Genomic DNA, 14324 nt, shown 5'->3' on the forward strand with positions numbered 1-14324 from the left:
GCACTAGTAATAGAAGTGAACTTCTTTGGCTTGATAAATGACATTTTAAAAAACCCTGGAACTCATATAATACTTAATGAAGAAAGACTTCTTTTCCCCTAAGATCAAAATCAAGTATATCCTCTTCTCTTACCACTTACATCCACATAACATCGGAAGTCCAAACCAGTGCAATAAGGCAAGAGAAAGAAACAAAGGTATACAGATTAGAAAGGAAGATACAAACATGTCTTTATTTGCATTCAACTCTCTATAAACACAAAGAATCCACAAAAATGTTCCTAGAGTTAATAAACTGAGTTTATCAAAATCACAAGATACAAGATATAGATATAAATATATAGTATTTCTACACACTTTTGATGGGCAAAAAAATAAAAATTTAAGAAAACAGTATCATTTATAATAGCACCCCCCCAAAAAATACTTAAAATAAATGTAAAAATATATGTACAGAATCTGTACACTGAAAATTATAAAAATCTAAAGAAAGTTAAAAAAATTTAAAGTCCTGTATAAATGGAAAAATACACGTTTATGGAATGGAATATTTAACTTGTTATTGTTCAACAGTGGTAACTTAATTTATTATTTTAAAAATGTCAACTTTCCTCAAATTGATCTATACATTTAAGCCAATCCCACTCTCAATTCCACCAGGATATTTTAAAGATACGGACTAGTTGATATGGATAGGCAAAGGAATTAAATAGCCAATGCAATTTTGAAAGAGAACAAAGAGGAATCATACTACCTGACTTCAGGAAGCTAAAGCAATCAAGACAGGGTGGTACTGATGAAAGGATAGACATATTAAATCAACAGATCAGAATAGAGTCCTGAAATAAACCCAAACAAATATACACAGTCATTGGATTTTTGATAAAAGTAGAACATGTCAATGGCGATAGTACAGTCTTCTTAACAAATGAAGTGAGAAATGCCCATATTACATTCTTAGCAGAAAGAGAGGCATGTCCATTTTCCAGAGATGAAAGCTACATACTACAGTTCTATGGACCTACAGAAGACAACATGCTTTCAAGAAAAAAATTACAAGGCATATGTAAAAACAAGAAAAACCCAGCACACTCCCAAGAGATAAAGCAATCAGTAGAACTAAACTCAGTCATCTATAGCAATATGAAACCATCACCAATCTGCATTTATAAATATGCATTTTAAACTTAATACAATTACTCTAAAAGGAAAATTTATGACATTGTGTTAGATGTTAATTTAAACGTCAAAAATCTAATTCATTTTACTGTAAGTTCTATTTCTTCTACTTATATGTACAAATTTTAAAGGCAGGAGATACAGAGATAATTGTGGCCTTGTAAAAACTGATAATTTCCACCTTCAGAAAATATTCTAATATTAGTTTCCATCTAGTGCTTTTGAAGTACCAATGAAGGAAACAAAGGGAAGTACAAGATATGTGACTTATTCTTCTTCTTGTCCCTAGAATCTAACATAAGGTTGGGACATGGTAGAAACTCAGTAAGTATTTAGTGCTAAACTGAAGGAAAGGGAAGATAATTTTAAAGACACAGAATGAATTATGTTTTGCTAAGTGTATTAGTTTTCTATTACTACCACAACGAATTAACACAAATTTAATGGCTTAACACAATGAAAATTTATTATCTTACAGTTTTATAGGTCAGAATTTGACATGGGTCTCACTAGGCTAATATCAAGGGGTTGCACTGAACTACATTCCTTTCTAGAGGCTCCAAGAAAGAAGCAGTTTCCTTGCTGTTGTGAGCTTGTGGAAGACACCACATTGTGTGGCTCATGACTTTTCTAACCCCATTTCAAAAGCAGGCAGAGCAAGCTGAGTCCTTTTAAGACCACTTATCTCTGACTCTCTCTTTTCCCTCTTCTACATTTAGGGACTCCAATGATTAGATTAGTCCCACCTCAAGGTGAACTGATTAGCAACCTTAATTATGCATCTGCATCCTTAATTCCTTTTGCCTTGTAAGGCAATATATTCAGAGATTCTGGGCATTAGAATGTGTACATCTTTAGGGCCGTTATTCTGAATACTACACTATGTTTTTTGAAAATTTTATAAAAAAAAGGTACTCATCTGTGATACTTTAAAGACTTGAAAAGGATACATATCTATCAGTGGCTTCTATCTGCTATCTGAGACATTATTATAATATAATGGTTGGAATTTAAATATAACATTAATACTTCATTTTAATTTCATCATTCTTTTCTAGGAAAAAAAGGTTAAACCGCTAATATTTATACACATAACACTTTAATTATAAAGCAAATAATTAACCAGCTTGTACTGTGAGATACAAAAGTATCATTACCTCACAGAGTAATTCAATAAAAATAAAAATGAGGCCATTTATATCAAAGGAAAAATATGAATGTTAAAGAAGTCAAAGCACATTCAACCATATAGCAATTTAAATAGCCTTCACTGACTGTTTTCTTCAATTAAAAAAATGCCAGGGTCAGCATGATAATTCCATGGACCAAAATAGTGTTTTGTGTGCACTATTTTTATAGTTAAATTATTCTTTGCCTAATAATGATAAGTATAATAGGAAGTGACATCAGCAACATGGTGGCATAAGATGGTCCTCCTTTATATCTCCCTTTTTAATTAGATACCCTTACATAAATGAATCTCCTCTGTGGGTATTTTGGGACCTAGCACCTCACTCCAAAGGACCTGTGAGGAATCTCCACCAACAGTGTAGCAAGAAACAGACAAATCTCTCTAAGGGCTGCCGAACCAGCAGGGCCAGCAAATCTGCCTAGACCCCCACTGGCTGCTATCAGGCAAAAATTGAGTGAGTACTATGCCTGGCAGGTGCTCATGCATGAAAGAAAACTTGCAGAAGTCCAGCCTTCAAAAAAGGACTTGAATTTGGTCACAGAGAAGGAATTATGAGAAACTTTACTGGTGCTGCCCCTCCCCCAAGGAAACACTGAACAAGGTTGACTTATCCAGTGGAGGTAACCTCTCCTTCCTGGGGAAAAGAAAGCAGTGGGTAACAGGCTACCCCAGCTGGGCAGGATATGGCTGGAGAAACCCATTTCTCTTCACCAGCACCTGGAGTACTAAGGTGGGAGCTTCACAACTGAGGGAAGGGAGGATGATGGCAAAGAGGAGAAAAGAATTTCGAATAGCATTAAAGGGGTAGCACGCCAGCCATGATCCTGTTGGAACACCACCCACTGAGATTGCACAACTAGGTCTGTGGGCACTCTCAATACACCTCAGTGCTGTCACCCACACCTCCTCCCACTTTGCTGCTGGCTCCTCGTGCTCACTCCAGAGTGAACCTCCGGAAATGTGTGCTGGTAAACAGGGAGCCCACTAAGAAAACAAGACACCACAGTCAGTGGTTTCTCACAGTAAGTGGGAAACCACAAATCTGAGCTATAGTGGCTACATTCTGAGAAACAAAAGAGGTTTCCAACAGCCAACCTGGTGAAACGTTAAAAGCCAAGTAGACATAAAAGCTTAAAAGTCTGCCCACAGGGGATAAGAAGTATACTGGAGCAGATATAGCTTCACAGGGGAAAAAACTCAAATATCAACACTATAAAGATAATATGTCATATGCAGAGGGCACGAGCAGAGTTAAGGAGGTATCTACTCCTTCAAATGTGACAGCATCAAACCATATCCACAAGAACTATAAATATAACCAAGGAAATACAGCATCACAAAAAGAAAATAGTATTTTCCAGCAACCAAGCTACAAGGTGCAGAACATATGATCTAACTAATAAAGAATTCAAATTAGCTATTCTGAAGGAACTCAACAAGTTACAAGAAAACTCAGAAAGACAACTCAATGAAATCAGGAATAAAATGATTTCTTTATTTCCTTTTCTTTATTAAAGAGAAGGAAATTATTAATATTATTATAAAGAACCAAACAAAATTCTGAAACTGAAAATTCAATGAATGACCTGAAGAATTATGCAATACAGAAAATCTGCAGCAGGCCTGACTATATGGAAGAAAAAAAAAAATGTAACTTGGAGGATAGGAATTTTGAAATGACAGAAGAGGGAATTTAGATTAAAAAAGAGCAAAGAAAGCCTACGTGATCTATGAATATCCATCAAAAAGGCAAATATCAGAATAATCAGGGTTCCAGACAGAGAAGGGGGAGGGCAGGGAGTTAATTTAAAGAAATAATAGCTGAGAACTTCCAAAATCTGAGGAAATACTTGGATATACAAGTCTACAAGGCTAATAGACAATCCTATTATCTTAATGCAAAATGACATTCTCTGAGACTTTAAAGGCAGGCGGGGAAAAAATAAAAAAAGAATTAAATCTACAATGGACTGCCATTAGGCTATCAGCAGATTTCTTTGCAGAAACTCTTCAGGCCAGGGGACAGCAGAATGACATATCTGAAGAGCTGAACGATAAAAATGGTCAGCCAAGAATGCTTTATCTAGCAAAATTATTCTTCATATATGAAGAAGTAAAGTAAAGGCTTTCCCAGACAAACAAAATCTAAGGGAGTTCACCACGACTACATCTGCATTGCAAGAAATGCTTAAAGGAGTTCTTCAAGCTGAAATGAAAACAGGCTAATCAGCCAAATGAAAACATACAAAATTACACAATACACTGGCCAAATTGAGAAATATACAGTCAGACTTAGAAAACTATAACTCTGTAGTAGTATGGTGTGTTAACTATTCAACTATAGTATAAAGGCTAAATGAAAGAGTAGGAAAAGTAACTATAGCTGCTATAAGTTGTTAATAAATATACAACAAAAAAGAGGTAAATTGTGACATCAATAATACAAAGGGAGGAGCAAAATGGTAGACACATTAGGGAGTAAAAATAAGTTGCTTTCAGCCTGAATTGGACTTTTTTATGTGTAAGATGTTTTACACATAACCCCCTTGGTAACAATAAAACAAAAATCTGGAGGAGATCCACAAAAGACAAAAAAGGGGGAAAAAGAGCATACCACCATGGAAAATAACCAATATACAAATGCAGGCAGAAAGGGAGAAATAATGGAAATACAAAACCAAAATGCAATTAATAAAGTGGCATTAATAAGTCCTCACATATTAATAATTACTCTAAATGTAAATGGATTGAATTCACCAATCAAAAGGCACATAAGTGGCTGGATGGATGAAAAACAAGACCCAACTGTATGGTGCCAACAAGAAAACTTTAAGGATGCACATAAACTCAAAGTGAAAGGATGAAAAGATATTCCATGCAAGTGGAAACCAAAAGGAAGCTGGGACAGCTATACTTATAACAATCAAGAGCTGGAAAATCTACAAATGTATGGAAACTAAACAACAAACTCATGAACGATCAATGGGTGAACGAAGAAATCAAAATGGGTATCAAAGATTATCTTAAATGAAAATAAAAACACATCATATGTAAACCTATGGGATGCTGCAAAAGCAGATCTGAGAGGAAAGTTTACAGTGATAACTGCAGATATTAAGAAATAGGAAAAATTGCAAAGAAACAATCTAATTTTACACCTTGAGGAATCAATACATGACAAGAGAACCAAGAACAGCCTACGGGGAAAGGACAGTCTCTTCAACAAGTGATGCTGGGAAAACTAAATAACCATACGTAGAAAAGAAAGTTGGGCCTATCCTACACTACTCACAAAAATCACCTTGAAAAGGATCAAAGAGTAAACATAAGACCTGATATAAAACACCCTGAAGTAAACATAGGATGGAAGATCTTTGATATTGGTCTTGGCACTGATATTTTGCATATGACACCGAAAGCACAAATAACAAAAGAAAAAATCAGCAAGTGGAACTATATCAATCTTAAAAGCTTCTACAGAGCAAAAGCAACAACAGCACAATTAAAAGGCACCGACAGAATGGGAGAAATTATTTGCAAACCATGTAATGAATAAGGGATTAATATCCATCAGTTACAAAAACTTCATATAACTCAGTAACAAAAACCAAACAAACAAGCAAACAATCCAATTTTCAAATGGGCAGAGGAACCGAAGAGGCATTTTTCCAAGGAAGACATGCAAATGGCCAACAGGTACGTGAAAAAATTACGAATCACCTGGAAAATACAAATCAAAACCACAGCGAGGAGACTCTGGGAGGGCTCACGCCAAGGAGTACTTCCCAGAACTTCTGCTGCCAGTGTCCCTGTCCCCACGGTGAGCCACAGCCACCCCCCGCCTCTGCAGGAGACCCTCCAACACTAGAGGCCTTGTGGCTGACAGGGTCTTGGTGCTCCAGCTGGGTGTCAGGCCTGTGCCTCTGAGGTGGGAGAGCCAAGTTCAGGACATCGGTCCACCAGAGACCTCCCAGCTCCATGTAAAATCAAAAGGCGAAAGCTCTCCCAGAGATCTCCATCTTAATGATAAGACCCAGCTCCACTCAACGAGCAAGCTACAGTGCTGGACACCCTATGCCAAACAACTAGCAAGACAGGAACACAACCACACCCATTACCAGAGAGGCTGACTAAAATCATAGTAAGGTCACAGACACCACAAAACACACCACTGGACGTGGTCCTGCCACCAGAAAGACAAAATCCAGTCTTATCCACCAGAACATAGGCACTAGTCCCCTGCACCAGGAAGCCTACACAACCCACTGAATCAGTCTTAGCCACTGGGGACAGATACCAAAAACAATGGGAACTACGTACCTGCAGCCTGTGAAAAGGAGACCCCAAACACTGTAAGTGAAGCAAAATGAGAAGACAGAGAAACACGCAGCAGATGAAGGAGCAAGGTAAAAACCCACCAGACCTAACAAATGAAGAGGATATAGGCAGTCTACCTGAAAAAGAATTCAGAATAATGATAGTAAAGATGATCCAAAACCTTGGAAATAGAATGGAAAAAATACAAGAATCATTTAACAAGGACCTAAAAGAACTAAAGAGCAAACAAACAATGATGAACAACACAATAAATAAAATTAAAAATTCTCTAGAAGGAATCAATAGCAGAATAACTAAGGCAGAAGAACAGATAAGTGACCTGGAAGATAACATAGTGGAAATAACTACTGCAGAGCAGAATAAAGAAAAAAAGAATGAAAAGAATTTAAGGCAGTCTTAGAGATCTCTGGGACAACATTAAATGCACCAACATTCAAATTATAGGGGTTCCAGAAGAAGAAAAGAAAAAGAAAGGGACTGAGAAAATATTTGAAGAGATTATAGTTGAAAACTTCCCTAATATGGAAAAGGAAATAGTCAATCAAGACCAGGAAGCACAGAGAGTCCCATACAGGATAAAACCAAGGAGAAACATGCCAAGACACATATTAATCAAACTATCAAAAATTAAATACAAAGAAAAAATATTAAAAGCAGCAAGGGAAAAACAACAAATAACATACAAGGGAATCCCCATAAGGTTAACAGCTGATCTTTCAGCAGAAACTCTGCAAGCCAGAAGGGAGTGGCAGGACATATTTAAAGGGATGAAAGGGAAAAACCTACAACCAAGATTACCCAGAAAGGATCTCATTCAGATTCGACAGAGAAATTAAAACCTTTACAGACAAGCAAAAACTAAGAGAATTCAGCACCACCAAACCAGCTTTACAACAGATGCTAAAGGAACTTCTCTAGGCAGGAAACACAAGAGAAGAAAAAGACAAACCAAAACAATTAAGAAAATGGTAATACATTATTGATACATACATATTGATAATTATCTTAAATGTAAATGGATTAATTGCTCCAACCAAAAGACACAGACTGGCTGAATGGATACAAAAACAAGACTGGCATATATGCTGTCTACAAGAGACCTACTTCAGACCTAGGGACACATACAGACTGAAAGTGAGGGGATGGAAAAACATATTCCATGCAAATGGAAATCAAAATATATCTGGAGTAGCAATTCTCCTATCAGACAAAATAAACTTTAAAGTAAAGACTATTACAAGAGACAAAGAAGGACACTACATAATAATCAAGGGATCAATCCAAGAAGAAGATATAACAATTGTAAATATTTATGAACCCAACATAGAAGCACCTCAATACATAAGGCAAATGCTAACAGCCATAAAAGGGGAAATCGACAGTAACACAATAATAGTAGGGGACTTTTAACACCCCACTTTCACCAATGGTCAGATTATCCAAAATGAAAATAAGGAAACACAAGCTGTAAATGATACATTAAACAAATGGACTTAATTGATATTTATAGGACATTCCATCCAAAAACAACAGAATATACTTTCCCCTCAAGTGCTCATGGGACATTCTCCAGGATAGATCATATCTTGGGTCACAAATCAAGCCTTGTTAAATGTAAGAAAATTGAAATTGTATCAAGTATCTTTTCCGACCACAATGCTATGAGACTAGATATCAACTATAGGAAAAAATACAAACACATGGAGGCTAAACAATACACTACTTAATAACCAAGAGATCACTGAAGAAATCAAAGAGAACATCAAAAAATATCTAGAAACAAATGACAATGAAACCACGATGACCCAAAACCTATGGGATGCAGTAAAAGCAGTTCTAAGAGGGAAGTTTATAGCAATACAATCCTACTTCAAGAAACAAGAAACATCGCAAATAAACCTTACACCTAAAGCAACTAGAGAAAGAAGAACAAAAAAACCCCAAAGTTAGCAGAAGGAAAGAAATCATAAAGATCAGATCAAAACCACAGTGAGATATCCTTTCACAGCTGTATCAATAGCTATCACCAAGAAAACAAGAGTGACAAGTGTTGGTGAAGATGTGGGGGAAAAAGGGAACTCTTGTGCACAGCTGTTGGGACTATAAACAGTTTAGTCACTATGGAGAAGAGTACAGGAATTCCTCAAAAAATTACAAACAGAACTACCACATGATGTAGCAATCTGACTTCTGGGAATATATCCAAAGGAAATGAAAACAGGTTAGTAAAGTGATACGTGCACTACCAAGTTTAATGCAGCATTATTCACAATAACCAATGTACAAAAACAACCTAAGTGTCCACCAATGAGTAAATGTGGTGTGTGTATATATATTCCATTATATATATATGGAAATGGAATACTACTCAGCTACAAGCAAAAAGGAAATCCTACCATTTGCAACAACATGATGGATAGTGAGGATTTATGCTAAGTGAGATAAGTCAGACACAGAAAGACAAATATTACAAATTATCTCTTATATGTGGAATATAAAAAAAATATTGAACACAAGGAAACAGAATGGAAGGGTGGTTACTAGGGGATCAGAAGTGGGGAAATGGGAGATATACTGTTTAAGGTACACACTTGCAACTAGTATATAAATTAAGACGTGGAGATACAATACACAGTACAATGATTATAGACAACAAAACTGAATCATAAACATGAAACTTACTAAGAGTCTATGTGTTAATTATTCCCATCACTAAAGAAATGATAATTAGGGGATGTGATAGAGGTTTTAGCTAACGCTATAATGGCAATCATACTGAAATATAAATATATAAAATCAATATCCTACACATCTTAAACCTATATAACATTATATGTCAGTTATTTCTCAATAAAATGAGTATAATTCAATATTTAACTGATAAGGAAATAATTTATTTACAGATAGACTGTAATGTCACTTTTATTATTCACAAGTGTTAGGTGTTCCCCAGTGGAAAATCAACCAAAGAAATAAAATATTTGCATCAATAGTGTGACTGTCAACACTTAAAATTAAAATTGTACTGTTGACAACGTTTTAAAACATTTCATGTTCAAAAAATTATGTAGCAGTAAATAATATATGGGGGAAGATCTTTATAAATGTTAGGCATAAGTCTAAATATGAACTGAAACTCTTCCTAATCACAATTAAAATTATAAAATATGCAGTATGTCATTTATATATTTATATATAATAGTTATATGTGTTATGAGTATGTGTATATGTAAGTTATACATCTGAGATTTAAAAAAACCCTCATTGTATACTTTCATAGCCATAAACAAATCAATCTTGAAATAATAAAAATGACTTGAATGTGATACAAATACTTTGTAGAAAACAGGAAAAAAGTCTTTTGAAAGATTCTCCCTCCAAAAGTAAATTGTAAATAGAGGCAGATACATACACACAGAGCAGTCAATGCTCTCTCAATTTACCAATCCTATTTTATGTCATATTTTGTCATACAACATAGAAACTAGAGCTATAAATATATACTAGAATGTTAGATTTTCAAAAAATAGTTGAAAAGTAACCAATTACTCCACAAAAGAAAAACAAGTCACCTTGCACATAGTTGATGTAGATTCACAGGACTTTATATTGTTTTGTTCATGAAAAAGTCTTGCATGTCTCTATACCCATATCAGCTCAACGGTGAGTTGGCACCTTCTGAAGAGTCAGAAAAATGTTAGAATACCCAATTTCTTCTTGTGGCCCTAGTGCTAGAGACACTAACAAGACAGAGGGAACCAAAACAGGGAGAGTTTTATAAAGGGTATATTAATAAATTGAAGAATTTTCAGACACCCAATTACACATTTTTTTCATATTATTTACTTGTGGGACAACATATAAATATGTGTAATTGGAGTGCCAGAAGTTAGAGGGAAGAGAAAGTTGAGAGGAAGGGGGGGGACAACAATAAGAATAATTTGTGACTTCCCAACAATTAAGTTAAAGAGGCATGTTGTAAACGTCAGAGCAATCATAAAATAAATAAAATGAAGGAATATATCTAATAAGCCAGAAGAGAATATAAGATGGAATAAACATTTTCAATACAAGTAAAGGCAGAAAAAAGGAGGAAAAGGAATAGAACAGAGAGAAACACAAAACAAGTAGCAAAATGAAACATTTAAAATCAACCATATCAGTATTACATTAAATATAAATGAAATAAACAGGAGTTAAAATATAAGAGTTTGTCAGACTAGTTTAAAAAACAAACAAAAAAAGACCAAATTCTATGCTACATGCCTAAAGTATGAAATATCACAAATGTGCATCAAGATGAATGCAGAAACAAATTGCTATAATCATACAATGGAATACTATTAAGCAATAATAATGACTAAACTACTGATAGAGTCAACAACATGGGTAAATTTCAAAACAGCATACTGAGCAAAAGACTCCCCCCCACGCCACACACACACATAAGTGTTTGACGATTCTATTTTTATATAATAATAGACCATTTACAACTACTACTCTACAGTGATAAAAATAAGATACATAGTTTCCTGGAATGTAGGGAGGGCTGAATAAGGGAAGCTATAGAATATTTTACTTCACGATTGGGGTGATATTTAAACAGATGTACCTCAAAGTGAGAGAATTCATTGAAGCTTATGTCAATCATAATTTAATAAAATTCAGAAGGAGTATTAAATTAGAAATAAAATTAGTATTAAATTAGAATAAAAATATTATATCCAGAAATGTTAGTGTTAACATGTTAAAAGATGCTTAACAACACTTTAATTTATGGTATGTAAGCTTAAAATTATAATTAACAACAATGTGAAGACTAATTAGTAATTAATGTTCTATAAAAAATTATTTATACACACAAACTCACATACATATACATACACACTCACATACATACACACACATATCTAAACACACACGTAAAATAATTACCAATTGAAGCTGAGTACATTTGTTTCATGTGCGTTTCAATGACATAAGGATCCCGAGAGCTGTAACTTCCCAACTCTGGGTAAAAGCTGGAGCCAATGTCATCTGGGGGGTTGTGTTTCCCTTGTGGATATTTCTTGGCTATTCTAAGGTCCCAATGCGAGAGGATTGGATGGTTCCAATGTATATATTTACCATCAAATTGTGGATTTCCATACCAGCTGTAATAAAATACATGTAAAAAATAATTCCGAGGTGGCAGTTCTTCTGGGTAAGGTTCAGAGGCTTTGGAAGGTTTCATAGTGATTTCAACACTTTTTAAATTCTTGACGTTTGTTTCACTGTCGATTCTGTCACTCTTTTGGGAATCAAAAGTTTTTACCAAATGAGGAGTTTGTTGCCGAATTTCTGGAAGAAGGTCAAGTCCAAAAGGATCTCCAAAAGCAGCTTTATGTGGTCTCAGCATTTTTAAACCCATCATCAGAGAGAAAATAAATAGAATAAAAAGTGACAAAGTGATGCAAGTCCTTCTTCGAAACTTTGCCATGATGTCATACTTTAAATTCCAAAATGGTAAATGTTTAGCTGTAATTTATTGAAAACCGTAATTAATAAGTGGCATTAACAATATTTTCCAATATATTCAAAAGGAAAACTAAACTCCATAAAGTGTTACACTGCAAAATTTTAAAGTGCATTATGACATTAACTATATAATCAAATCTTTATACAAAAGAATCTACATATGGCTAGACTGAACAGCAGTATGTATTCAGAAATATCACAATTGCATTTTTGTCAAAGATTTTAAGAATTTAAGAAAATGAATATATTCTTCATCATTTGGACAGATTTTACATATACTGACTATAGAAAGGAAACACTCCATATAGAGAGACTAAAATTTTCTAAATATAAAATGAAGAGTTCATATTTAAAAAGGAAATATTTGAGTATATTAAAGACCTAGTCATTAAACGGAATTTCAAAAACTTATTCGTTGACTACCTCACTTCTAATGACCTGTTCTTCCACCGCATTTCACCAACTCAGGTGTCATACTCATAATCTTGATCTCGTCATTTTCAATCAAAACCATTATTTCATTTTTTTCCATTTTCTACACATACCCTTCCATGCTTTGAGCCTCTCTACTTCAGTACTCCCACACAGTCAATTCCTTTACCTTTTTGAGATGTCTAATCCACTGATTCTACCACTTTTTCACTATCACTTTTTTTTTTTTTTTTTTTTTTTGTTTTGTGGTATGCTGGCCTCTCACTGCTGTGGCCTCTCCCGTTGCGGAGCACAGGCTCCGGACGAGCAGGCTCAGAGGCCATGGCTCACGGGCCCAGCCGCTCCACGGCATACGGGATCCTCCTGGACCGGGGCAAGAACCCATGTCCCCTGCATCGGCAGGCAGATTCCCAACCACTGTGCCACCGGGGAAGCCCAGCACCACTTTTTTTCTTCATGTTTTGTCTCTAGTGAAGCAGTTTATAGGCCATGGTTCAGCACTGAAATTCCTCATTTGCAAAACAGTAGGCCCTCCATATCCACAGGTTGTTTGAATCCACAGATGAGGAACCCACAGATACAGAGGGCAAACTGTACTATGCCACTTTACATAAGGAATTTGAGCATCCACAGATTTTGGTATCCACGTGGGTCCTGGAACCAATCCCAGCCCCCTCACGGATACTAAAGGACAACTGTACCCTTAACTTCCTTTACTTCTCTCCTTCCTTAATACTTATCTGGTAGAACCTCAAATAAATGATGCCTGGCTTGACCTTGATCCAGAATTACATAATGATATTGGAGAAAAACACACACCATGTTGACTTTTCACTCTGAATTTATGACCATAAATTTCGGACATTCAAGATGGCTTAACAAGCCTATTAATATACCCCAGTACTTTCACTTTTCTAACCTCAAAATAATTATTTCATTCCTTCTCACTTTTCATCAAACGTGCTACTAAATCACCAATTTCCTTTATTCGCTTCAGATAGACATGTCCTATACTTTGTAGAGAAAACAATCAATCACATAAGAAATCCTTTATCTTCCTATTAAGAAATTAACCTAGTAACATCCACTGTTTTATGTCAGCAAATATTTCCAATTTTAACTTTAGTATTGTTTCACTGCTTTGCTTTCCTTCTTCAAGAAGTGCTATTACTTTTATTGAATCTTTGCTGAATTTTTACAACTGCACCTTCTCTTTTTCACCTCTTTCTTCATTTAATTTTGATTTTTAAGTGTCTTGTTACCCTCTATTTCTCATATGGCATTATCTGTTATGTTTGTCTTCTAGTCTTCAGATAGGAATATGAGTTTTGTCGATTTTAATTATCTTAATATTCTCTCATTTCTGAGTTTTCATAATTGTAATTTACTTGTTCATTCATATCTCACATAATTACTTTGTTTACTTGTATTTAAATATTAAGTTACAGTTGTTATATATTTATGAACATGGTTCTCTGGCATGCTTCAAGTATTTACAAGTTTAACTTTTTTGCCCATAATGACTTTGCATGGAATTTGACTCAAATTATTTTTTTTGTTGCTAAATATTACATGAAATAATTTTCCTTAATGTTTGAAATGAATGTTCAATCATGATAGTTTTTCTAGCTTCACAACTCCAGCAATCATTCTTCTGTTGTTTTTG

General features: G+C 34.9%; 1 protein-coding gene across 1 annotated transcript in view; it reads right to left on the minus strand.

Moving 5' to 3' along the window:
• The window catches only part of MANEA (mannosidase endo-alpha), a 77214-nt gene that overhangs the window by 53664 nt on the left and 9226 nt on the right, over positions 1-14324 (minus strand). Inside the window, exon 2 of the mRNA XM_027090280.1 lies at positions 11645-12226. Coding sequence (XP_026946081.1) covers positions 11645-12188 — 544 coding nt within the window. The 5' untranslated portion in view covers positions 12189-12226. The remainder of the gene's footprint in view (positions 1-11644; positions 12227-14324) is intronic.

The sequence above is a fragment of the Aethalodelphis obliquidens genome, unplaced genomic scaffold (genome assembly GCF_003676395.1).
Source record: "Aethalodelphis obliquidens isolate GAN/ISIS:26980383/991018 unplaced genomic scaffold, ASM367639v1 scaffold3, whole genome shotgun sequence".
NCBI classification, from domain to species: domain Eukaryota; kingdom Metazoa; phylum Chordata; class Mammalia; order Artiodactyla; family Delphinidae; genus Aethalodelphis; species Aethalodelphis obliquidens.